At 38.2% G+C, this 27,529-nt stretch overlaps 4 protein-coding genes across 6 annotated transcripts in view; 2 read left to right on the top strand and 2 right to left on the bottom strand.

The window, feature by feature from the left end:
- LOC127409895 (mRNA-capping enzyme) overlaps positions 1 to 2,623 on the bottom strand; it is a 202,020-nt gene extending 199,397 nt beyond the window's left edge. Inside the window, exons 1-3 of the mRNA XM_051644849.1 lie at positions 2,260 to 2,623; positions 1,139 to 1,248; positions 951 to 1,054 (exon numbers count right to left, since the gene is read on the bottom strand). Coding sequence (XP_051500809.1) covers positions 951 to 1,054; positions 1,139 to 1,248; positions 2,260 to 2,323 — 278 coding nt within the window. The 5' untranslated portion in view covers positions 2,324 to 2,623. The remainder of the gene's footprint in view (positions 1 to 950; positions 1,055 to 1,138; positions 1,249 to 2,259) is intronic.
- pcmt (protein-L-isoaspartate (D-aspartate) O-methyltransferase) overlaps positions 1 to 27,529 on the top strand; it is a 623,660-nt gene that overhangs the window by 115,052 nt on the left and 481,079 nt on the right. The window lies entirely within an intron of this gene.
- LOC127409926 (proline-rich nuclear receptor coactivator 2-like) lies at positions 12,195 to 22,417 on the top strand. Of its 3 annotated transcripts, none has more exons than XR_007892059.1 (3): positions 12,195 to 12,657; positions 15,331 to 15,780; positions 22,335 to 22,417. XR_007892059.1 is itself a non-coding variant. In XM_051644913.1 (2 exons), the coding sequence occupies exons 1-2, from the start codon at positions 12,436 to 12,438 to the stop codon at positions 15,670 to 15,672; spliced, it is 564 nt and encodes a 187-aa protein (XP_051500873.1). In that variant the 5' UTR covers positions 12,195 to 12,435; the 3' UTR covers positions 15,673 to 16,797. The 3 variants fall into 3 exon arrangements, 1 of the variants encoding a protein (XP_051500873.1); XR_007892058.1 differs by lacking the exon at positions 22,335 to 22,417 and adding an exon at positions 17,441 to 17,809; XM_051644913.1 differs by lacking the exon at positions 22,335 to 22,417 and having other exon boundaries at positions 15,331 to 16,797.
- The window catches only part of LOC127410453 (gamma-aminobutyric acid receptor subunit rho-1-like), a 31,085-nt gene continuing 20,969 nt past the window's right edge, over positions 17,414 to 27,529 (bottom strand). Inside the window, exons 4-5 of the mRNA XM_051645728.1 lie at positions 23,460 to 23,656; positions 17,414 to 17,584 (exon numbers count right to left, since the gene is read on the bottom strand). Coding sequence (XP_051501688.1) covers positions 17,414 to 17,584; positions 23,460 to 23,656 — 368 coding nt within the window. The remainder of the gene's footprint in view (positions 17,585 to 23,459; positions 23,657 to 27,529) is intronic.

The raw sequence follows: 27,529 nt of genomic DNA, 5'->3' as shown, positions 1-27,529 counted from the left end.
CCTCATTGGATTGCTAGAAAGGCAAATCAAAACCCCTGTTTGACTGCAAAAGACCTTAAGGAAGATTTAGCAGACAATGGAGTAGTGGTGCACTGTTCTACTGTGCAGCGACACCTGCATAAATATGACCTTCATGGAAGAGTTATGAGAAGAAAACCTTTCCCGCATCCTCACCACAAATTTCAGTGTCAGAAATTTGCAAATGAACATCTAAACAAACCTGATGCATTTTGGAAACAAGTCCTGCGGACTGATGAAGTTAAAATATAACTTTTTGGCCGCAATGAGCAAAGAGGATTGCTTCTAGAACAGGATAATGATCCTAAACACATCCACAATGGACTACCTCAAGAGGCGCAAGCTTAAGGTTTTGCCGTGGCCCTCACAGTCCCCGACCTAAACGTCATCGAAAATCTGTGGATAGACCTCAAAAGAGCAGTGCATGCAAGACAGCCCAAGAATCTCACAGAACTAGAAGCCTTTTGCAAGGAAGAATGGGCGAAAATCCCCCCAAACAAAAATTGAAAGACACTTAGCTGGCTACAAAAAGCTTTTACAAGCTGTGATACTTGCCAGGGGGTGTTACGAAGTACTGACCATGCAGGGTGCCCAAACTTTTGCTTCGGGCCCTTTTCCTTTTTTGATATTTTGAAACCGTAAAAGATGAATATAAAAAAGTAAAATTGCTTAAAATATTAAAGAAATGTGTCATCTTTAATTTTAAGCATTTTGGAAATCAGGCCATTTTTTGCTCGCTTAGATATTCACAGCAACAGAAATTTTGATCATGGGGTGCCCAAACTTTTGCATGCCACTGTACTTTGACATAACCTAACTACAATCAAAATGCAAAATTGTGAAATGTTGTAAAAATGTTTTGTGCTTGCTGAGGTCTTCTCTGAAGAACTAGACAAACCCATTCAATACAGATTCAGATCTGTGAAACGTACCCTTTACAGGCAAGTTTTACGTATTTGATTCCTTCCTTTTCTATCTCTGCCCGATCATAGAACCGGCTCGTGTTGGTCAGGTCCACCAGCAAACCCATCTTCACCTGAGGATGAGAGGTCACCGTCACATAAAGCTCAACATCTGGATGACAGTAGGATATATCAGTTTTAGAGGAATGTCCAAGTACCTTTAAGCTCTTTAGATAGTTTGACAGCATGCTGGGGTGAAACCTGTTTTCCTCAGGGACTTGATCATTGTACCGTGGTCCAAGCATGGTTTTCATGGGCAGAAATTTACCTGCGGAGGCAATTCAACATAGTAATGTGAAGTTTGTTTGTCATTTTTGCAACACTAGCGCCACCAAACGGAATTGCAAAATCATTGTACAATTTGGTTATAATAATATAACAGAAATATGTCCAAAAACAAACCATGGCACTTTTTGTTACTTGTCTGTTATTATACCATCAAGTCAGTTTTATTTTTATAGCACTTTTCACATATTTTCAAAGAAGTTTAGTAGAAAATAATGGCTTACGAATCTTAAAATGTAACATATAATAACACACTATTTAACTCTGATCTTGTTTACAAAACGAGCCGTTAAATTTAATATTTATAACATTTATGTAGAGATTAGAATTTTTTGGGGTTAATAAAAGTAAATAATTCTGGTCAAAGGAGCGTTTTTGGAGACAAAACGTCCAATCAGATTCGAGGACCGGAACTAACTGTTGTATATTGACTATTAACATATCGCAAGCTTCCCAGAGCGTCTAACAACCTTATAAATATTCAGAAGCCAAATCCTCACCGTAGTAGGGTCAAATAAGGTGGCCAAACGTCAACATACTCAATTAATATTCATGAACACAAGCCTCCCGCCTCTTAACCAGTGACGTACATGTGTTGACCTGCGTGTAGCGAGCTAATCTGGCTAACCTCTCATTTTAAAACTAGACAAACCAAACTAACTTGCCGTAAACTACGTGTCTATTTTGATGTCGTGCATCTTCATAATAAAATATACACAATTATACTAACATTGGTTTATTTTGACATATGGCGCAGTCTATTTAGCGTTATATGCCAGTGTTATGATCATGTGCATGCTAATAGCTGTTTTACGTTAGATTGAAAACATTTTAAGCTCATTGATGCTGCAATCATACAGCACTGGGTTGTAGTACACTAAAAGAAGATCAGAAATCGTCCCCTAACCCTAAGATACTAATAATTTTAAACACAGAGGATGAGTGTAGGTTGATAAAGCAGCTTTGTTGAGAACTATCAAAGATAGATGCTTACCAGCCACAGGTTGCCCTCTTCTCGGGCAATTCATCCATCGAGGAGGTGCTCCGGGTTGAGACATGATTCCGTCCCAATGCGCTATCCGCCCGAGAGTTCGCGTTCAGCTGCGCCGGAGCTCAAGTGTTCAGAGCGGGCGTTGGATCTTCACTGATCCGCTGTCTGGGCCCTTAATAAGAGCCCAGTATTAGTAGGGTTTCAAAGCCTTATCAACAGCTGGGTGTTGTAGAAAGTTAACTACTCGGGTCCGCGTTCATGAAATATGGCCCATGAGGCGCTCGCTACTCAAACTCTTCTTAAAAGTAAACACAAATTCTCCACGTTGTCCCGCAGTTCTCTTGTATTACCTTCCCAAACAGCCGACAGTGACCAGAGTCGGCCAGCAGGTGGAGCTCTACAAACCTAGATCAGTTTCCCCAACCGTTTTTTTTTTTTTTTTTTTTTTTTTTTTTTTTGCCGTGAAGTACCCCCACAGCATCATTAGAAGCACTCCATCGACACAAAAAACAAAAATGTGTAGCATGGCCGCCGCCGCCGCCGCCGCCAGTATTGCCCGGCAATACTAATTTTCTCCGCTATTTCGGCTTCATTAACCTGCATTTTTAGCTCTGGTAGTTCAAAATAGAATCCACCTACGTGATCCAGTCCTGACTTTACCTTTAGCGTTGTGATTGGACTCGTTGTGATTGGTCAAAATCAATGTAACTGCTGGTCAGTTTCTCCTCCCCAAATTCAAACACTAACGTTAGTCAAATCAAATCAAATCGCTTTATTGTCACACAACCATATGTGAAATTCTTGGGTGCAGTTCCGAGCAACATAGCAGTCGTGACAGTGATGAGACATCACCAATTACAATAAACATCAGATTTACACAACACAATTTAAAATCTAATATACACAACACAATATACAAATAATAACATACACTGTACAGTATACAATACACACAATATAGATACACATTATTCAATAAAAAAGTATATATAGTATTCAGGCTGTCGGTTGATAGTAAGTTGTTAAGAGAGAATATAATATAATAATAATATTTGACAGTCCAGTGTGAGATAATTAGATTATAAGATTAATAAAGTGCAGTGCTGATGTGTTTTGATCGTGGGAGATCAAGAGTTCAAAAGTCTGATTGCTTGGGGGAAGAAGCTATCATGAAGTCGGCTGGTGTGGGTCCTGATGCCACGATACCGCCTGCCTGATGGTAGCAGTGAGAACAGCACATGGCTCGGGTGGCTGGAGTCTCTGATGATCTTCCGAGCTTTTTTCACACACCGCCTGGTATATATGTCCTGGAGGGAGGGAAGCTCACCTCCGATGATGTGTCTGGCAGTTCGCACCACCCTTTGCAGTGTTTTGCAGTTGTGGGTGGTGCTATTGCCATACCAGGCGGAGATGCAGCCAGTCAGGATGCTCTCTACAGTGCGGGTGTAGAACCGTGTGAGGATGTGGCGGTTCATTCCAAACTTCCTCAGCCATCTCAGGAAGAAGAGGCGCTGAAGAGCCTTCTTCACAACGACTTCAGTGTGGATGGACCATGTGAGTTCTTCAGTGGTGTGGACACCCAGGAACTTGAAGCTGCTGACTCTCTCCACTGGTGCTCCATTGATGGTGATGGGACTGTGTTCTCTGTCTTTTCTTCTGAAGTCCACCACAAGCTCCTTTGTCTTACTGACGTTGAGGGAGAGGTTGTGCTCCTGACACCAGTGTATCAGAGTGTGCACCTCCTCTCTGTAGGCTGTTTCATCATTGTCAGTGATCAGACCTACCACCGTCGTGTCATCAGCAAACTTAATGATGGCATTGGAGCTATGTGTTGCCACACAGTCATGTGTGTACAGAGAATACAAGAGTGGGCTGAGAACACAGCCCTGTGGGGCTCCAGTGTTGAGGGTCAGTGATGAGGAGATGTTACTGCCCATTCTAACCACCTGGCGTCTGCTTGACAGGAAGTCCAGGATCAAGCTGCACAGCGAGCTGTTTAAGCCCAGAGCCCAGAGTTTCTCATCAAGCTTGGAGGGCACTATGGTGTTGAATGCTGAGCTGTAGTCTACAAACAACATTCTCACATAAGGGTTCTTTTTTTCCAGGTGGGAGAGAGCAGTGTGTATTGTAGATGCAATGGCATCATCAGTGGAGCGGTTGTTGCGGTAAGCAAACTGCAATGGGTCTAGAGAGAGAGGCAGCACAGAGCAGATGTAATCTCTGATTAGTCTCTCAAAGCATTTGCTGATGATGGGGGTCAGAGCAACAGGATGCCAGTCATTTAAGCAGGTGATTTTGGATTGCTTTGGAACAGGCACAATGGTGGATGTTTTGAAGCATGTGGGGACTACAGACAAAGAGAGGGAAAGGTTGAAAATGTCCGTAAAAACACCAGCCAGTTGGTTCGCGCACGCTCTGATGACGCGGCCCGGAATGCTGTCTGGACCCGCAGCTTTGCGGATATTCACCCGTCAGAAGAATCGGGTTACAACCGCTATAGAGACGTAGAGCGAACTAACCTCTGTAGCTTCGGCTGCGAGAGCTCTCTCCGCGAGGGCGGTGTTATTTCCCTCAAAACGATCATAAAAAGTATTTATCTCATCCAGGAGAGATGCAGCGGTGTTCACGGCGGATTTTTTATTCCCTTTAAAGTCCATGATGATGTTAATTCCCTGCCACATGCTTCTAGAGTTGGTGGTGTTAAACTGTCCTTCAATCTTGTTCCTGTACTGGCGTTTTGCTGTTCTGATAACTGGCATAACTGGCTTGTTTATGCTCCTCTGCGTTCCCGGAATTAAAAGCGGAGGTCTGCACATTAAGTGCCGCACGAACATCGCTATTAATCCATGGCTTCTGGTTCGGATAGATCTGTATTGTTTTGGTCGGAATGACGTCCTCTACGCACTTTCTGATGAAACGCATTACGCTATCAGTGTAAAGCTCGATGTCGTCATCGGAGGCGGACCGGAACATCTCCCAGTCCGTGTGATCAAAACAGTCTTGTAGCATAGAGTCTGATTGGTCCGACCAGCACTGGAGCGTTCTGAGGGTGGGTGCTTCCTGTTTCAGTTTATGCCTGTAAGCGGGCAGAAGCAGAATGGAAGAGTGGTCCGATTTGCCAAATGGTGGGAGGGGGAGGGATTTGTAACCATCCCGGAAGGGAGAGTAGCAATGGTCCAAAACCCGGTCCCCTCGTGTGTTGAAACTGATGTGTTGGAAGTATTTCGGTGCGATTGACTTGAAGTTGGCTTTGTTAAAGTCCCCGGTCACAATGAACGCTGCCTCAGGGTGCGCGGTTTCCTGCATGCTTATAATCCCGTACAGTTCCTTGAGTGTCTGTGGCGGCTTGTGGCGGGATGTACACAGCAGTGATAATGATCGCTGTGAATTCCCTCGGTAGCCAGAATGGTCGACACAGAAGCATGAGAAATTCCAGATCATGAGAGCAGAAAGACTTGATAGAATGTACGTTCCTCTGATCACACCAGGATTTGTTGATCATAAAACATACACCACCACCTCTGCTTTTACCTGAGAGGTCTTTCGCTCTGTCCGTTTGGTGCACAGAGAACCCCGTGGGTTCGATGGCTGAGTCTGGAATCTCCGCAGACATCCAAGTTTCTGTAAGGCAGATAATGCAGCAGTCCCTTGTCTCTTGTTGGAAAGAGATCCGTGCTTTCAGCTCGCAGAGCTTGTTATCCAGAGACTGAACATTTGCCAGTAGAATACTGGGTAGCGGGGGTCGATTTGCACAGCGTCTTACTCTGATGAGAACGCCGGCTCTGTTTCCCCTTTTCCTCCTGCGTTTCTGCGGCCGGGCTGCCCAGACAAAGGGCTCCGCTGGTGTGTTTGTAAACAGCGGGTCGGCATTGAGGAATTTGAAGTCCGGTTTACGGTGTGTAATTGCTGAACCAATGTCCAAAAGTGTTTGTCTGTCGTTGACAATAAGGCAGACAACATCCAAGACAAAAAACATAAGAATTGTAAACAAAACAAACAAAACACTACCATGTTGTGTCGGAGCTCACAACGCAGCAGCTATACTTGGCGCCATCTTGAGTCGGTCATAGTGGTGCGGGAGAAGCTTCTAGATGGCTTCCCTGCCTATGGAAAAGCAAATTGCACATATTTTCTTGCTATATATAACTATTAATAGGCATATTATGGAGAGACGTAATAAAATATTAATTTGGACCATTTTAAATGGAACTATATTGTACGTGAAATCGCATTTTAACATTTTAAAACGGCAGCTTTTTTTTTTTTTTTTTTTTTAACCACAACGTCTCTACCACAAAGGATTAAACAGCAGTCAGTTTAATTCAGATTGGTGTGGTTATTGCTTTGATAAAATATCACTATTTTACCTGGAAGTTAATAGCGTTTCCTATTCTATGTGTTCTGGCGATGGCCCTGTGAAGATTGCAGTCTTTAATCGCACACCCAATTTAGTTTTTGTTTTCTCTTAACAGCTTTTAAAATGTGTGTCATTAAGATATAAACTCCTGCTATTATAACAGCGCACTTCTAGTACTGTTCATGAGACATTGCATAACTTTACCTTAAATTGACTGGTAACAATGTCATTCCCTAGTTGCTGCTCATATCCAATTTTAAAGGTGCCATATGTAATATTTTTAAGTACTAAATCATAAAATGACCATAGTATGTCATTAGAGAATTAGGAAACATGCTAAGTTGAAATACTGGCTTCTCCGACAACAATGCTGCAGCCAGTATATTCTACTTTGAAGTTTCCATTCCGGGCCGGAATTTATGTTTTGGCTTGTGATCCCGCATACTGCCCACTCACCAATAGTATTTCCACACCGCTGGGTTGCCAGATTTAAACAAGTTTGCAGGCAAACAACACTGCGTGCTGCAGCCATGGAAGCCAGCAAACGAACTGGATCAGAGATAACAGATTCCACCTGACCTAAAAAGCCTCGCCATCTGTCTAAAAACCACCATGACCAGAGGCGTAGTAAAACAAGGATAAATACTGGAGATGCCTTTGGAAGATGGAGACAGCTTAAAGCCCAGAAATCCTTTAAAACGGATGCTGAGTTGGCTAATTTGCGTGTCAACATTCTGGCAACCCGCATGAGCTTCGAGTCTGGGGCGGGGCAGACAACTCTCCAATAGTTTGAATTTGGACTGCAGTACCCATTTCAAATGTTTGTTGTCAATCTTACATAGCACATTTAAGAGGGAAAATAACAAGAAACAGGCAGGGTCAGAAATAATTTAATTATCATATAGAAACTAGACAAATTGGGAGAATCCACTTCTCCAACCACTGTCCATTGCAATGATGTAATACTACGCAAACGTCCGAAAGTTTTAAAATCTGTCACACCCTCTCTCTCTTTTGCACTCACGCACATTATCTCTCACTCAAACACATGATGAATGAGGTGGTGTCCCACCAACTAACAGGTGTTTGTAGAGGATGTGACTGGTTCTTAAGAACGCCAGTTCATTATTTTGAACCAATCACAGCGTCCTGTTCGTAAAGTTACGGAGTCGAACAAAAGAATCGATTCATGTATCAGAGTCGACTCTGATTCTAGTACGAGTCAGAGTCGAGGAATCGGAGGAATCACTACCACCCGGAGAAGATGAGAAGCATGAGCAACGAATGTGAAAGGATAAAATAGCTATCTGTACTACCAAGACTTAAAATAATTTAACATTATCATTAATATTGATTATTATTGATTAATCAGTGGTTTGATCTTTTGACATCCCTTTATCAATAACAATGAGGGCTGGGAGTTGATAAAGATTCGATTCTGTTTCGATTCATTTTTTGGGTATGTTTCAGTTATAATGTCCATTTGCCAGTGGTGGAAAGAGTACTGATTTTTTTTTACTTAAGTAAAAGTACTGCTACTGAAGAAATAATTCACTTGAGTACAAGTACAGAGAAATATTATGACTCAAGTAAGAGTAAATCAGTCGTTTGCCGAAAAACTACTCAAGTAATTAAGTTTCAAGATACTTTATGAAAATTATATTATATATAGTATATACGCTTTCATTTTTATAACACAAAGACATTTTTGTTCTTGAAAGAAATTGATGCTACTTTCACCAAGGATGCATTAAATTGATAAAAAATTCTGCCAAAATCATTAATTGCAAATTATTATTACGGTTTGAAATAATCGTTTTATGGGGTATTTATTCAATTTTTTCTTTACCCGTGATGGGAAACATATACTGTGTCACTTATTCCTCACAAAAGCATTCTAAAGTGCTAATCTGGTACTCCAAAAAAATTCTTATTATTAGAACAACTGAAAATGGTTGCGCTACTATGCGGAAATCACAATACAGTGGGTTTTTTCCCCATTTGCTGAGATATTGAGTGCTTACAAGTTGCTTTACACTTGCAAGTCAAATTTTGGTTTTAAAAATAGGCCAAAAGAAACACATTTATCCTGAAATTCTATTTTCTCCTAAAGTCTATTGTTTTAGAGAGATGAGGGCTATTCCATGCATTACTGTTTTGAAAAAAGAATCTCTAACCATCATAGAGAGGGAAGTGGATGGCCCAGATGCACAACAAAAAGACAAGTAAATCACAGTCTCTAGTTTGAGAAACAGACTCCTCACAGGTCCTAAAATAACAGCTTCTAAATGCCAAAGACCTGAATTGCTGCAAGAGGATTCTTGGACAGACAGACATTTTTAAGAATACAACATATATTTAAATAGAAATAGCCATTTGTAACATTCTAAATGTCTCTAAACTACATAATGTGCATTGTGACTGAAACACATTCCTATTTCAGGTTTATTCTCATTCACGTATGTCCAAGTATTTTGGCTATTAAGTTAACATACTGTACAAAACTAATATAATGCAATATCATAGAGGAGGAAATGTATCCTCTTTGATATTGCAGTAATTATCCAGAGATGGAATGAGATTATTAAGCAACTGTTATCAACTCCTACATGCCAACTGAATAAAATAAGGCAAAAATAAACATTTCACACAGTGTTTAATGAGAGGTATGATTGATTTAAACACTAAAAGTGGTTATTCTGTATATGTATTATTGTATTACAGTTGTAATAATAAAGTCATAATTAACATTATGGTTATTTAACATATTGAGATTGTACCATATTAAATTGTACCTTTGTGGTTACATTATGTTTTGTGATTTCTCATACCTTCTTTATATAACATCCATCCCTTGCTCACTTTTGGCCTCTAGCGGGTGAGGCTTTTCAGACAGATAAACAGCAGCACAGGGCAGGGAAGTACAATACAGCACCGTGAGCATGAGTGTTACCCGCTAGGACAGTTTATTTTGAACAAGAGGGGTGAACGGTTCCGGAATTTAACGCAGGAGTACAATACCGAACTGATGTGGATCAATAGAAGCGGAGAGCCCATCTGTGCACACGATGGTGCAAGGAACCAGACGGCGATGGAAAAAAAAAGTACTGAAGTACTTAAGTACTCTAACGAGAGTAGTTGTAATTCGTAACTTTCCATCTCTGCCATTTACTTACATATGAAAGAAATTCTCTCTCAGCTAATGCTGTTAATTATACAGGGGACTTTCTAACTTGGTACATTACAAAATATAAATTTTACAAATTGTATTTTATCATTTTTTTTATTTATATATATATATATATATATATATATATATATATATATATATATATATATATATATATATATATATATAATTTTGGTCACATTTAAGCTTTTTAAAAATGTACAAATTCCATGTATTCCATCAATACAAATGATGTCTTGAAATTGCATAAAGTATATAGCATACATATGTTTTACTACATGTTATTTGTTTACATGCATAATTTTTACTATTTACAGGTATTTACACATTAGGAACGAAAACGATAATGTCTCTTTAAGACTACTGGCAGATACGCATCTGTGCTATGTGTGATTAGAAATAATGTTTCTTTTTTGTTGTTTTTGATCAACAAACTGTAAAGAACAGAAAGAATATTAAAAGAGACTATGTGACATTATGATTTTGCCTGGGGTTTTTTAGCCAGAAGAGAGATACTGCAGATTTGAAATGCTCATATCTTCTGCAAATGAATTTTGTTAACATTTAGAAGTGCCTTAGCATGTAGATGACCTTAAAGCTAATAGATTACACAAAAAGCAGCAACATTTTAATTTTGATTTCACAAGGATTAGTTCATCCCAAAATGAAAATTCAGTCATTGTTTGCTCACCCCTGTGTTGTTATTATCCTATATGACTTTCTTTCTTTTTCTTAATACAAAGGGAGAAATTGTGGTGCTCAGTGATTTCACACAATGGCAGTTTATGGTGACTACCTCTTCCAGCTTCAAATGAATGCAAAATTATAATTCAGAAGTCTAATAAATTATTCCATGAGTCTCATGATTGTTATGAAAGCTACGATAAGGTTTGGTGAGAAACAATTGATGCATTTCTAAGCCCATTGAAAAAAATTTGAAAGTTTTTGGACTGGTGCCAGTTCACAGTGGACGGAGTTACCCACATGATGCAGAAAATAGAAAACAAGCAATCGATAGAATGAACCATCACTGCTGGTTAGGACAAAAACTCTAATTACCACAGAAAAGATACCTTTTATCGTGTGTCATTTGCCGTCAGGTTAGGGCACGGTGGGACTGTGGCTGCCTGTAGCCTCCTCTATGTTTCTGTTTGATTTCCAAGTACTCCATTCCAAAAAATAAGGCTGGGCATAGAAATGCATCAATTCTTTGACTACAAACTCTTCAGGCATGTTTAATAAGTTTTGTTCTCTGTTTTATGTGCAGCTGTGTTGTGTTCTGTTGTCGCTATCACTGTGGCAGACCTGTTTATAGATTAACAAAACGAGTTTTCACTTGAACAGCCCAATGTCGCGAGGGGGCTGTGTGAACTGTTGCTCTCGTGCCCTATCATGAACGCACAGGAGATCAATGGTCAGTGAACATTTTCACTAAATAATACATTAGACTTCAGTTTGTTTCTCACCAAACCTTATCATATGCTTTCATAACAATCATGAGTCTCATTAAATAATTTTGAACATATTTCTGAATGATTCTTTTGCATTCTTCTGAAGCTTGAAGAGGTAGTCATCATAAACTGCCATTGTATGACATCACTGAGCACGATTTTTTTGTAACAATTTCTCCCTTTGTGTTAAGAAAAAGACAGAAAATCAAATAGAGTTATAACGACACAGGGGTGAGTAAAAATTAATTGAATTTTCATTTTTTGGGTGAACTATTCCTTTTAAGGCCAAAGGATATGATTAAAAGTATAAGATTCTTTTATACTGAAATATTAACCTGTTATAACAGTAAATCACTGTTTACATACGCATGTTGTTTTGTATAAAGAACATTTCTATACCACAGCAGTACTTCTTCTGAATTTCTGAAAACAACTTCTGAATTTTACACAGCCCTCTATTAACCTTTCTTATTTCTAATTGCTCATTGTATGCATTGTGTGTGTGTGTGTGTGTATATATATATATATATATATATATATATATATATATATATATATATATATATATAAACAGTTTCTCATATAAACAGTTTTAAAAGCCTAGTTTTAAGATAGAGGCAACAACCAGAAACTATAGATGTTTATTTTAAACCAAAATTTAATTTTAACCAAATTTGTCTGATACAATTATTATTTGATTCCAATTTATTTACTTAAAAACCCAGAGATGTTTTTTTTCTTTGAATATTTGTATTTACGTATTTATTTGTTTGTTTATTTATGTACACAGTTGCCTGTTTTTTACTATATCTTTCTCAAATTAGGTGGGTGGGATATGAGGGTACTGAAAATGTAGTAATACTGAACATAAAGTGAAGACTGACATCCTTGTTTGCGCTCTAATATCATGATGTAATAGTTGTAGAGGGCGCATGCGCAGCGTGCCCTGCACAGCCATTATGCAAGAAACCTCGATCTTTATTATGCGATATAAGCGCTTATTTTAATAGAATTAGCGAAGACAGAAGGGCAAATATTTTATAGAGGAAGCTTCGTTCACTGTCACTTTTTTTGCTAACCTCAAGACATTTTCAAGATATCCTTTCCCCATAATCAGTATCGGTTTACATCTGGACGTGTTAATATAAACTTTGACTTTTACTGTATTATATTCATGAATAATGCTGGGCGACGCGTTTGCACTTCGTCTTGAATCACGCGTGGAAAATAAATCAGTGAAGATAAACCGATCCAAACAAGCGCTGTGGAAGAAGAGAGGACCAAATGTTTACAACAAACCCAACAAAACATCATTACACATCATCAAAAGCAGCTCTAAACCTCCATTAACCAGCCATGAAGAGTGTAAACCAGCTCAGACTAAACCTATCACAAATAAACAGGTAACGTTCATGCATAATATCGTAATTTTTGGACATGTTTTATTACCACGGTATTCTTTAAAGAACCTTGACCATGGAAGCCAGATGGTCATCATTTACTGCCAGGGGATATATTAATGTGAGACCATAACTTTACCATGGTATTGCCACAGACCTGCTTCTATAATTATTCATCACCTTTTACATGAACTCCTTGAATTTTATTTATTTATTTATTTATTTACAAAGTAGTAGCAGGGATGGAGCCAGGGGGTAGCCAATTCTCCTACCCGTTTTTGTATCCACTGGCCTCCGACAAGGATATCTGACTGGTTCTCTACTTCCACATTGTGATGTCACACTGTGGTAGACATTTGCATCTGACCGCCTCCACAACAACATTGTAAATATACTGTATATCGTGATATAGAACTTTTTTTTTTTGTTTTGTTTTGTTTTTTTTGTTTTGGAAAATCAATAGAAAATTTTAATATATTAAATAACCATATTGTACTGCTTATTTTTGGATAATCCATTCAGTGAATTAAATACTTCCTCTTATATAAGTTTCTCTGTATTTGGAACTTGACAAGAGTCCAAAAAAAAAAAAAAAAAAAATATTTAAGATTTTAAATCATTCTTACCATAATGCTAAATTTCACATTATGCCACATTTCGATCTGATACATTGTTGACCAATATTATTATTAATATAAAATTCCTCAAGAAACTCAAGTTCTTCCCAAAGCAATGCAACAAAGAAAATAATAATAATAATAATAATAATAATAATATATATATATATATATATATATATATATATATATATATATATATATATATACACACACACAGTATATACATAAATAAATAAAAATTAAATGAAAATAAACAGTTGCAGAAAATGAAGGAAACACTTCTTGCAGAAAATAAATACTGAATAAATATTAACACTTTTTGCCAAAAAATTATAACCGAATTAATGCATTTACATTTACATTACATTTATTCATCAGGCAGAGGCTTTTAGTCCAAAGCTCCTCTTAATTTTCTTGACTTGTTTGGGAGTTGTACCGTTCTGTGGAGATGTTTTTTCATGGTTTTCCTGAGTCAAAAATGATTGAGTAATGCCAGTAATCCCGCTCTGCACTCTCCTATAAATATAGGGAAGCCTGTTGGACTCAGATGGTGTCAGATGAGAAGCATATTCAGCGTTTATGAAGCACCAAACACGAGATAAATGTCATTGAATTTGCTTTGGCGGCCGCCAATTTTTTTTTTAATGTCATAAAATCCCTATCCATGTTTCTTTAATTCTCTCAGTCTTACGTGAAGCCCTGCCCACTGATAGATACGCACATGCTGCACACATGGATATTTACATATTGCAATATACACGACATGACATAAAATCTCTATCGATTGACACTTTATATCGTCGCCAAGATATAGTATATCATCATATCGCCCAGCCCTACAACACATCAACACCTACTTTTACCTTTAACCATTTAAGCTTGGATGGGCCCGTGAAAAAAAAGTGAATCGTCAAAATATTAACAACTACAGTTTTGACAGCACAAAGTAGGTATCGTTTGAAAGCTTAGAAGCTCTGTTTTCCAATGCATGCAGGCATTATGACCAAAACAGATCAAGTGCTTTGAAATTTGCAGACAAATCAGAAGTATTCCATTTTGATAATTGATAGAAAAAACTAAAATTGAACTTCACATATTATTGTAATTGGTTGAAACATAAACTGATCAAATAGTCATGTGTTATATGTTGTTGGAAAGCCTTTAAAGAGTAGAATATAACCAGCCTATTTGTTTTACGCACAGAAAAAAATATAGCGAGTAATAGCTAAGTATATGTCTTTTGACAATTATGTTGGTGTTGCTTATATGCCGCGTTTTGCTTATAACTTAACGAAACATAAACGGCACATAAAATATCACATACCATTACTTAGAGGACGCGATTATCTTTCAAATGAGCCCATACACAAGGTAATCAGATGCACAGATCATTAGATGTTCCACACGAAGCACAGTGTTACATATGGCCACCAGGATATGCCGCCAAGTACATGGCACAGACACGATGCAGACTCATTGAGTCAAAAGGCACTCATTCTGTGAAATCTCATTAGTAAAATCATGTATTTTATGTGGTAATGTTGATTACCACATAAAATAATCGTGACTTGTTCGTCTTTTTCTTTACAAAAAGCAAAATGGAGTTTACAGTGAGGCACTTAATGGAAGTGAATTTGGGGCAATTTTTGGAGGGTTTAAAGGCAGAAATTGGAAGCTTATAATTTTATAAAAGCACTTACATTAATTATTTTGTTAAAACTCATGTATTATTTGAGCTGTAAAGTTGTTTAAATTGTCATTTTAACAGTCGTTTTAGGTTATGTTGACATTACATCGTCATGGCAACAAAGTTGTAAAATTGGCTGTAACCAATGCCAGTGCATCGCTGTAACCCAGATTTTTCCTTTTTCTTTTTTTTTCTTTTTTTTAAAGAAAAGGAGGGGTAAATCTTTACTAATATTATAAGTGAACCTCAAGGAAAATATGTATTAAAATGGTTATAAAAAAGGCATGTCATGACTCCTTTAAAGACCTCCTTGGGTGTTTAAAGTTTTACTGCAAAATTCTAATATTGTCTACTTTTTATCTTTAACAGTTAAAGTCCAAAAGAGCAAATGCTGAACGAGGAAGTCAGTTCAGCAGACCATATGTAAACCTAAACAACCGAAGACAGAGGAGCAACACTCCACATGGCAAAATACTCAAGACATGCACAGAGAAGAGCATGCTAACCCCGGTCGAGGGCATCAGGAACGTTTTATCTCCTGAGCCCTCCTCAGTTGCACAGAAGACATATGCTGGAGCCAAGTTCAGTGAGCCCCCCTCACCCAGCGTCCTTCCCAAACCACCCCATCACTGGGTGGGTGAGTATGTTCATCAGCACAACTGCAGTCAAGAGCAGATGTCTGTGCAGCTGAAAAACTTGCTGAAGGTCTAAGCAAAACCATGAGATGTAATCTGATGACAGATGTGGACTTGAGAAATTTGTGACTCCTTAGAAAATGACATGAAGTGTTAGCAATTTGCAACTTTGCAATTGTGTCAGGTAAGCGGCCTTGAGTTACACGAGTACTTTAAATACTTGTGGAAGTTTTAAAAAATGAAGACATGTAATATGTGTATTTTTTGTTATTTTATTTGAGCATGTTTTGGCACTGAAGCTCATTAAACCCTTATCATGATATGTTGCATTTATGTAATTAGATGGGAGAATCTTACAAAAACATGTGTAGGTCATATTTCAACTCAAAATCAAAAAAAAGAAAAACAAGAGATTATACTTTGTATTAAGAAAATAAAGGTGCCTTTTAGGACCATTAAGCTTAAACCATAAACATTTTACATTTGAGGGTTTTTTTATGTAATTTTCATTAAAATTATGATTTTCATTTGATTCTCATTATTGTTATACAGTATTTTTACTGTATTAAAACAATATTTTAACCAGTGTAAATTAAGTACTACCAAATGAAACTTTGTTTTTTTTTATTACTGTTATGAGAATACAGAAATGTATATAACATTTTAAAATAGTGTCACAATGCAAAAAAAAAATAAAAAATAAATAAATAAAGAAAGAAAGAAACCCGTAGTGGTCCTTAAAATGGGATTCATTTTCTTTATGCAAAATATAATTTATTGTTTCTTTCTTCTGATTTTGTGGTGAAATTTTACCTGGACATGTCCTCGGCAGGTTTCATAAGATTCACCCTCATAACATTTTGCACAGGACTGAAAAACAAATAAGACATTTGCGACAGTGTTGTGCTGGTGGATTCTGTTAAAATGCTAAGAATACACTGTTTGTGTTGAACAGTCCTCATGAAGAACTGGGCAGGTTACAGTGAGAAATGTGTAATTTTAACATTATATTAAAGCACTTTGGTCAGTATATGCAATTACTTTTGTTTGTTTTCAAGCAGTAATATATATAATTTGTTTCAACAATTATCATTTGTAACATCTGCATCAGTTTAAAAAACAAAAATAACAGGCTGATTCAATTGGACAAATAGTAATTTTTAACTTTTTATACTGCACTTTCTGAAATAAAGGTAATTGGTCCCCATCATTTTTGTGTTTTATTACAAGTGCGGTCATTTGCCTGTTGATGTGGTTAGTAAAATCTTAGCTTATGTAAAGTGCACTGCAAAAGTATTCAGAGACCCTTAACCAATTCTCCCATTATAATGAATTGCAAATCCAGATTTTAAGTTTTATTTTTAAAAAGCACCCAAAATTAATTATTTCATTCAGTGCAAATGATATTTGCAAACAGTTTGTTTTTCTTGTTTTAAGCATACACCCCAATACATTTTCTTAGATTTATCTGAAAACTAGTCTTAAAGGTATAGTTTACCCAAAAATGAAAATTATCTTATCATTTACTCTCCCTCATGCCATCTCAGATGTGTATGACTTTCTTTCTTCTGTTGAACACAAATTAAGATTTTTAGAAGAATATCTCAGCTCTGTAGGTCCATACAATGCAAGTTAATGGTAATCAGACATTTATAGCTCCAAAATTCACATAAAGGAAATATAAAAGTAATCCATACGACTCCAGTGGTTAAATCTATATCTTCAGAAGCAATATGATAGGTGTGGGTGAGAAATAGATCATAATTTAAGTAAATGTGAATGTCTATAAACAAACTGCTGTGTGATGTCACAGAAGGTCATTGTGCTCCCTGCTTGTTCTCCAGCACTAGATGCACCAGGAACTGCTCCTGTTTGTCTCCATTCATCTCAGACATGCTGTAGTTTCCTGTGTTCATCATGTCCATGTCGCTGTAGCTGCTGCTCATGATCATCTGACCAGGATGAGTCATTCCGCATGTACACGGCAACTACACCAGTATACAATGACATCTTATTTGACATGTCATGCTTCGTATTAAAAAACCTCAGGCTCATTTTCACAAAACGGTGCCATTTGTGTCCCCCATAATTACTGATGATGTAATTAACAGGAAAAATCAGAGAGGGTGAAATTAGCCATATTATTTAATTGAACTCTGTTTAATGTTTAAAGCAAAATAAATAAATAAAAACTTTTTTGTTTTTGCATGTCCCCTTTCAACATTAGCCCTATATTTTAAGTTACATAAAATAAAAATTGCGATCATTGAAATCAAAATATCATGCTTTCACTATTATTTGTTCCAACTTGCTTTCGTTTTATGCAGTTTCTTACCACTGTTCAACACTTTTATGCAGTGACAATAATGTTTTGATCTTTCTGACATCAAAGTCTTTTTTGACTTCATGGTTCAAACAGAGGAAGGTTTCTTTTATGGTTTTTATCAGTATTTGATTTTATTTATATTGTAGATTTGAACATAACTGTAATGGGACTAAAATCAGGAACATCATTTAAAATCAATAGTTTTCAGTTTCAGATGCTATTGTAGAAATTTAGTATTCACAGTCAGCCATGATTTCTGTAATCAATGAGTGAAAGTGTCCAAGAAAAGAATGGTTGACTGGAGTCTTCATTTTAATGTGAGTGGTCATTATTTCCAGTGAAATTTGACAATCCGTTTTATTTTTTATAGAAATGTTGAAAAATTATTTTGTGGTGAATTAAATAAAGCAGAAACGATTAAGTATTTTATACATAGAATAATTTAGACTTGAAAATATTAAGTAAATTATACATTCAAACATGTAAACTTTAATGCTCTCTAGAGTATAAGTATTATTTATGATTGTTTGTTATTTTTACAATGTGTCATCATGTAGTAATCCTAAAGTAAAGTTAAATTTACTCACTTTTAAATCAATATTATGTCATAAAGTAGATTTTATTTAATTTTATACCATTAAGATTTACTTAGAAAAACTGTGTGCAAAAACCTGTGAAATAAAAATTAAGACAAAGGCTAAAGCAAAAGATCATCCTTGCACTGGCTTCCTGTCAGGTTTTGAGTGGATTTTAAAATTTTCATGCTCACTTATAAGGCACTACATGGTTTGGCTCCACATTATTTGACAGAACGTTTAACTCTCTAAAACATGTAGTCCATTACAATATCTATAGAGACAGCCTTCATGCTTTTAATTTGGAACTAGACACAGCTAGGCAGACTTTCTTCTCCAACATTATAAAAAGCAACATAAACAACACCAGTGACATTAGAATGGCAATCAGCTCGTCCTCGTGTTGCACTGAGGTTAGACAGCACCCACCACAACAATTTCAGAAATTAGACAGTATGTCTGATTTTAAGGCAATTGATTGCAAAACCCTAGAAGTAACCATATAGCATCTTAAAATGTCGACCCGCTGTCTTGACACACTCCCCACATCTTTTTTCAAAAATGTGTTTAACTGTCTTGAAACCAATCTCTTAGAGATAGTGAATGCCTCATTCCTTTCAGGCACTTTTCCAAAGTCTCTGAAAACTGCAGTTGTTAAGCCCCTTCTAAAAAAGAGCAATCTGGAAAACGGCATATTAAACAACTACAGACCAATCTCAAATCTTACTTTAGGCAAGATAATTGAAAAGGTTGTTTTCAATCAGCTTAACAAATTCTTAAACTCAAATGGCTACTTGGACAATTTCCAGTCTGGTTTTCGACAGCATCACAGCACAGAGACGGCACTCATAAAGATAATAAATGATATCTGGCTAAATACTGATGCAGGCAAAATATCAGTGCTGGTTTTATTGGATCTCAGTGCTGCATTTGAAACTGTCAATCACAAAATACTCCTAGACAAACTGGAAAACAGGGTAGGACTCTCAGGGACGGCCCTCAGCTGTTCAGGTCATATTTAGATGGGAGGGGTTACTATGTGAACATAGGGAAATATGAATCTGAATGAGTGGACATCCGTGACGTGTGGAGTCCCACAATGCTCAATTCTTGCACCGCTCTTGTTCAACCTGTATATGCTCCTACTAGGCCAAATTATGAAAAAGAACCAAATTGCATACCATAGATATGCAGATGACACCCAGATCTGCCTAGCCCTATCTCCAAGTGACTACAGCCCCATAGACTCTCTGTGCCTGTGCATTGATGAAATTAACAGTTGGATGTGCGGAAACTTCCTTCAGTTAAACACAGACAAGACAGAGGTCATTATACTTGGCAACAAAGGCAAAATTCCCAAGATGAACACATACCTTGACTCCAAAGGTCTAAAGACAAAAAATCAAGTAAGGAATCTTGGTGTCATTTTGGAGTCAGACCTTAGTCACATCAAAGCAATAACCAAATCAGCCTACTATCATCTCAAAAATATAGCGAGAATTAGATATTTTCTATCCCGTCAAGACTTAAAGAAACTTGCTCATGCATTCATCACCAGTAGGGTGGACTACTGCAATGGACTCCTCACCGGCATTCCCAAAAAGACAATTAGACAGCTGCAGAATGCTGTTCAGAATGCTGCTGCCAGGATTCTCACCAGAACAAAAAAGACTGAGCATATCACCTCAGTACTTAGGTCGTTACATTGGCTTCCAGTCACATTTAGAATTGGTTTTAAGGCACAATTACTCGTTTATAAATCACTCAACAGCCTAGGACCTAAATACATTGCAGATATGCTTGTTGAATATAACCCTATCAGATCTCTCAGATCATTAGGATCAAGTCAGTTAGAAATACCAAGGATTCACTCAAAACAAGGTGAGACTGTGTTAAGCTATTATGCCTGAGGAGGATTTCCCTCTGGAGCAGTCACGTGACGAGTCCCTCAAGCACACCTTCGACCAAGTGAAAGTAATTGATGGTCAACAGCTCCAGCCCGGTGTTGCGCTCACATAATTGTACTTTGCTATTATTAAAGAGCGGTTGTATCGAGTGATGCAGGACACTCAAACCAAACAGAATACAACTCAGCTGTTAGTACCAAAGAGCCATCAGGAAATACTCTTCCAGGCGGCTCACTATAATCCAATATCTGGCCACTTAGGTCACAAAAAGACTTTGAACCGTATAATGGCCCATTTCTTTTGGCCGGGCATTCACGGGGAAGTTCGCAAGTGGTGTGCGGCGTGCCGTGAATGTCAGTTGTTAAATCCACCGGCCACCCCAAAAGCGCCATTGCACCTGTTGCCGTTGATCGAGATCCCCTTCGAGAGAATTGGCATAGATCTCGTCGGGCCATTAGAACGGATTGCACGCAGTCATCGCTTTGTATTAGTTCTGGTGGACTATGCAATGTGATATCCAGAAGCAGTGCCCCTGCGCAACATCTCAGCACGTAGTGTTGCGGAGGCACTCTTCAAAATTATCTCCCGAGTGGGGATTCCAAAGGAAATCCTCACTGATAAAGGCACAAATTCATGTCACGTACACTATGCGGACTATCTGAATTATTAGGCATTAAGTCGATTCGCACCAGCGTTTATCACCTGCAAACCAACGGGTTGGTCGAACGACCTTAAAAAACATGATTCTTAAGTTCGTACATGAAGATGCTAAAAACTGGGATAAGTGGCTTGAACCCCTGCTGTTTGCAGTATGAAAGGTCCCACAAGCCTCCAACGGGTTTTCCCCATTTGAGCTACTGTATGGGTGGGAGGTATTTCCCAAATCAAGTTCATTCACCCCGGTCCCTTGCGGAGACCACCTCTCGCTGTCTCAGCTTACAGATATTGCCAGGTTGCAAGCGGAGTTCGCAGACATGTTTTCACCCCTACCCGGTCGCACGAACCTCATAGAGCACCACATTGAGACCACCCCGGGGGTGGTGGTTTGTAGCCACCCCATCGTCTTCCTGAACACAAGGTAAAGATTGTTCAGGAAGAATTAGAGGCAATGCTTGAAATGGGCGTAATACAAGAGTCCTACAGCGATTGGGCCAGCCCGGTAGTTTTGGTACTGAAGAGCGATGGCTCAATCCGCTTCTGTGTTGACTACCAGAAAGTGAACGCGGTGTCCAAATTTGACTCTTATCCAATGCCGTGAATTGATGATTTACTCGATCGGTTGGGCGCGGCTCAATTTTACTTGACGCTGGACTTAACAAAGGGTTATTGGCAGATCCCTTTAACGCCAATGTCCCGAGAAAAGACTGCTTTTTCCACACTGTTCGGATTACACCAATTTGTGACTCTTCCGTTTGGTTTGTTCAGAGCCCCAGCCACGTTTCAGCGCCTTAAGGACAAGGTCCTCAGACCGCACACAGCATATGCCGCTGCATATCTAGATGACATCATCATTTACAGTAATGATTGGCAGTGACATATGCAACATCTGAGAGCGCTGAGACAGGCGGGACTCACGGCCAACCCAAAGAAGTGCGCAACTGGGCGGATGGAAGTTAGGTATCTGGGGTTCCACTTGGGTCACAGGCATGTGCGTCCACAGGTTGACAAAACCGCAGCGATCGCAGCCTGCCTGGCACCCAAGACCAAAAAGGGGGTAAGGCAGTTTTTGGGGCTGGCTGGCTACTACTGAATGTTTGTGCCTAATTATTCTGATGCCGCCAGCCCGCTGACTGACCTTACTAAAAAGGGGGCTCCCGATCCGGTCCAGTGGACAGAGTCGTGCCAACAGGCCTTCCTTAAGGTAAAGTCCGCACTGTGTGAGGGGCCACTTTTACATGCACCTGATTTCTCTCTCCCCTTTATTTTGCAGACTGATGCATCTGACAGGGGCTGGGCGCGGTGCTTTCGCAGGAGGTGGGAGGGGAGGAATGGCCAGAGCTATTTATTAGTCGCAAGCTCTCCTTCAGGGAGACAAAATATAGTACCATTGAGAAAGAGTGTCTTGCGATTAAGTGGGCTGTTCTGACCCTCCGCTACTACCTGCTGGGGTGAGCCTTCGCCCTCTGTTCTGATCATGCTCCTCTGCAGTGGCTCCACCGCATGAAGGATACTAACGCGCGGATCACCTATTTGTATCTGGCTCTCCAGCCCTTTAATTCAAGGTGGTCCACAGACCGGGGGCGCAGATGGTTGTGGCTGACTTTCTCTCCAGAAAGAGTAGGCCGGCCGGATGTTGCCCCGGCCTGAGTCAGCGGTGGGGGCATGTGGCGGTCTGCAGGAGAGAGAGAGAGGTAAGGCTCGTCACCTGGTTCATAATTATCTCTAACACCTGTCCCTGTCATTATAGTGATGGCGGAGGGAGACTTAAAAGGCATGCCAGAGTTTAAGTTAAATCAGAGTGGAGGAGAGTGACCCACAAACCGACACCAAGCATAGAGAGTGTCTTTCCCCATTACTTTTTGTTTGATTTATTTTGTATTGACGGTTACCGTCAAGTGTCTGAAAAATTATAAAGATTAAAGAGACTGACCTTGAATCTGCTTCATTGTCTCCTGACTCCTCCATTGCCTGAACTAAGAGATCTGCTACATCAGTTATCTAAATATATATTAACATTTTAAGTATATGAATTCTGAACTGATTGTGAAGGGCCTGAAATAATGTTGCACTTTAAGGTTAGGCTAGGATTTGTAATGGTAAATAACAATTGGTATTTTGCAAGACTGTAACCTCAGTAACCTCAGGTAATAGTTTAGAATTGGACATTGAAAAGCCCAAGTTTGGTGACCACTAAATCTAGTAAAGGAGGAGGGATTCTGAGATGATAAAATGTTTTTTTATTTATTTATTTTTTTTTTTAAACTTTTCAGGCACAAATGGCACTGTTTCCTGAGAATGGTTAATTATACAACCAATTTTACATAGTATGGTTACAACGTGTACAGTATAAAGATGCTTTATTAACCACAGCACAAGTACAACAGAACTGTCTTGCCTTATTGCTTTGCATCCTTTCTTTGCGCTCCTGCACAGTGGACAGATAATTGACAGCGGCGTACTCTATCACAGACAGGAAGACAAAGACAAAGCTGAGCCACAGGTAGATGTCCACAGCTTTGATGTAGGAGACTCTAGGCATAGAGGCGTTTACTCCAGTGATGATAGTCAAAATGGTGAGCACCGTCGTGATGCCTGCAAAGACAATTTACGTTAGATTTCAACTTTTTTATATGAAGATTAACCCTTCCTTGGTCTTATGTGTCAATTTAACCCTTTTGAATTTTTAACACTGATTTACATAAACTTAAAGTTTTCGGACTGAAACTTCATGACATCCTCCACAGAGATGATCTGAACCTGGCAATGTCATTTATATTTCATAATTTATATTTAATGTATTTATACACAAAGCTACAAAAAAAGTCCCTACTTTGTCCTTAAGGGTCAAAATAACCCTTTTTTATGTTCAATTTTAAAAGCTTATAATAAAGGCTTTGTTTGCTCCACCTCTCTACTTTTGGTCTTAAATTGTTCATCTAGGTGCCAGCTAACACTAGAATTATTATAATTTTTTTTCCTATAATTTTCTATTGCTATATACAGTTCTGAAAGCAGGGGATGCTCCAACATGGCTTCAAAATCTTGTTTTAAAAAAAGCTTCAAAAGCTTGTAATAAATGCTCTGTTTGCTTGATCTCCCTAATTTTAGTCTTAGATCATTCCATTAGATGGCAGAAAACAAATATATATTTTTTAACACTTTCTATCACAACATACAGATCTGAAAAGCAGGGGGTGCCCAAATATGGTTTGTGACTCCACCTATAGACGTCCAGTCTTTTTCGGGAAGCCTCACCCTTTCCCCATGTTTTGTGGAATATCTCGGCCTCTGATTGGACTACAAATGTAACGTTTTATCATTAATATTCAGGAACATATTCAAACGATGATTTGTTTATAATACTGCATTTTGTTCTAGATATTTTAGACATTTTAACAGTGGATTATTTTCCAGAGAAGCTGAGAGACAAGTTAAAATAGACTCATTGTGTAGAAAACAACCTAAGGTAAGAGCTGATATAGAGTTTGTGGCTATTTGGGGTTTACAGAAGCAGTGATCGGAGCAGACACGAGATTGTTTTTTTATTCACTTTTTTAATTCACAATTTCACTTTGAAATTCTTTTGATGATTATTTGAACAAAATAATCCAATAAATAATACCTTTAATTTGCATTTATTCTCCTTTTTTAAAAAGGTGTTTATTTGTTTATTATATCTCATTTGACCATGTCAAACATTTAATAAACATATAATGAACAATGAATTAACAGTAAAATAACTTTTGAACAAATGAACATATATATAAAAAAATCTTGTATGTGTAATTGTGTCTGTTGTACATTTAAATGCACAACAATACGCTGATTACTCCCAAAAATCGGCTTATTTAAAAAATCTTACAAAGCAAGAAAACCGTGTTTAGATGAGATTTGTAATAATTGCATTATTCTCTGCTTTTGACATCAAATCGTGAAGAGACATGCGCTCAACACATCCCACGTGAAATCGGCATAATGGGCAAAAAATGACCCATGTCAACCGGTTTATTCTTATGCCGTTTATGACCTTACATCGATAAAGGAACGCCGTTTATTGCGTTTACATGACCACAAGCGTTGTCGGCTTATTATGCATTATCGTGAATTAATGTGCATGTAAACACGCTCAGTGAGTGTTTGTGGGTGTCTATGTTTATGTACTTATGTGTTGTGTGTGTTTTTCTAAAACATTTCTAAAATTTTATGGTGAGATTTCTCAAAAAAAATGTCTATGGGCAGAGTTGGGGCTCTCCCTGCCTTTCAGATCTGTATATTGTGATAGAAGGTGATAGAGAAAAGATTATTTTTTCTAGTGTTAGCTGGCACCTAGATGAACGATTTACAACCAAAAGTAGATAGACAGAGCAAACAGAGCCTTTATTACAAGCTTTTGAAGCTTTTTTTAAACACAATTTTTGAAGCTGTTTTGGGGCATCCCCTGCCTTTCAGGTCTGTATATTGGAATAGAAGGTGATAGAGAGAAAAAATTCTAGTGTTAGCTGGCTGGTCAAAACTGACCGACAAACTTTTTTTTAATCTTTTCTGAAAACTGTAGTTTATTTCATCCAGTTGGAATAAAATTCCATTACTTTTTCACACAGGGCATCTGAACACACAATTTTTTTTGGGGGGGGGGGGGGGGGGGGATTAATGGATTAAACTACAAAATATAGAAACATTACAGGAGGTGTTCGGGCGCAACCCAATCCTTTAGATGAGCACATACACTACCATTCAAATGTTTGGGGTCACTTGCCTGAAAAGTTTCTCATGATCTTAAAAACCTTTTGATCTGAAGGCGTGTGCTTAAATGTTTGAAATTAGTTTTGTAGACAAAAATATAATTGTGCCAACATATTAATATATTTAATTACAAAACTAAAATTTTATTTAAAAAAAAAAGTTTTTGAAAAAGCAGCCACTAAGTGCCCAGCATATAGAAGGGAACTCCTTCAATACTGTTTAAAAAGCATCCCAGGGTGATACCTCATGATGTTGGTTGAGAAAATGCCAAGAGTACATTTCTGCAATATCTAGGCAAAGGGTGGCCACTTTGAAGATGCTAAAATATAACATAGTTTTGATTTATTTTGGATTTTTTTAGTCACAACATAATTCCCATATTTCCATTTCTATTACTCCATAGTTGTGATGACTCCACTATTATTCTAAAATGTGAAAAAAATAAAAAATAAAGAATGAGTAAGTGACCCTAAACTTTGGAACGGTAGTGTATGTGGATGTGTGTTTGCACATAAAAAGTCCTCGGACATGCGCGCACACACACACACACACACACACACACACACACACACACACACACACACACACACACAATGTTTGTTGAGCTCCCTATTGTACATTGTCTTACCATGTACACTCTTTGAGGAATATTTCAAGATCAACTCATCATATTATGTTGTGTAAGGGCTCGTTTGAATCGGGACAATCTGCTGTAAGTCACGATATGTCATTGTCTCTTTTGTATGTATGTTTCAGGAAGTAATAAGGAAAAACATGACAAAGAGACACTCCTGTTTATTATACTTATGTGTGTCAGTGAGAATTTCATGCAATAATATTAACTGCAGTTTGGCCTCTGAGTGAAAAAAATTGCTCATTGCATTTTTCTAATTGAGACCTTTTCAATGATATACAGTGCATCCAGAAAGTATTCACAGTGCTTCACTTTTTCCACATTTTGTTATGTTACAGCCTTATTCCAAAATGGATTAAATAAATTATTTTCCTCAAAATTCTACAAACAATACCCCATAATGACAATGTGAAAGAAGTTTGTTTGAAATCTTTGCAAATTTATTAAAAATAAAAAACGAAAAATTCACATGTACATAAGTATTCACAGCCTTTGCTCAATACTTTGTTGAAGCACCTTTGGCACCAATTACAGCCTCAAGTCTTTTTGAGTATGATGCTACAAGCTTGGCACACCTATTTTTGGGCAGTTTCTCCCATTCTTCTTTGCAGAACCTCTCAAGCTCCATCAGGTTGGATGGGGAGAGTCAGTGCACAGCCATTTTCAGATCTCTCCAGAGATGTTCAATCGGGTTCAAGTCTGGGGTCTGGCTGGAGTTGTCCCGGAGCCACTCCTTTGTTATCTTGGCTGTGTGCTTAGGGTCGTTGTCCTGTTGGAAGATGAACCTTCGCCCCAGTCTGAGGTCCAGAGCGCTCTGGAGCAGGTTTTCATCAAGGATGTCTCTGTACATTGCTGCATTCATCTTTCCCTCGATCCTGACTAGTCTCCCAGTTCCTGCCGCTGAAAAACATCCCCACAGCATGATGCTGCCACCACCATGCTTCACTGTAGGGATGGTATTGGCCAGGTGATGAGCGGTGCCTGGTTTCCTCCAGACATGACGCTTGCCATTCATGCCAAAGGGTTCAATCTTTGTTTCATCAGACCAGAGAATTTTGTTTCTCATTGTCTGAGAGTCCTCCAGGCAG

This window comes from Myxocyprinus asiaticus, chromosome 19, assembly GCF_019703515.2.
Source record: "Myxocyprinus asiaticus isolate MX2 ecotype Aquarium Trade chromosome 19, UBuf_Myxa_2, whole genome shotgun sequence".
Classification (NCBI taxonomy): domain Eukaryota; kingdom Metazoa; phylum Chordata; class Actinopteri; order Cypriniformes; family Catostomidae; genus Myxocyprinus; species Myxocyprinus asiaticus.
The sequence above is the reverse complement of the archived record's forward strand: the minus strand, read 5'-3'. Positions and strand labels throughout refer to the sequence as shown.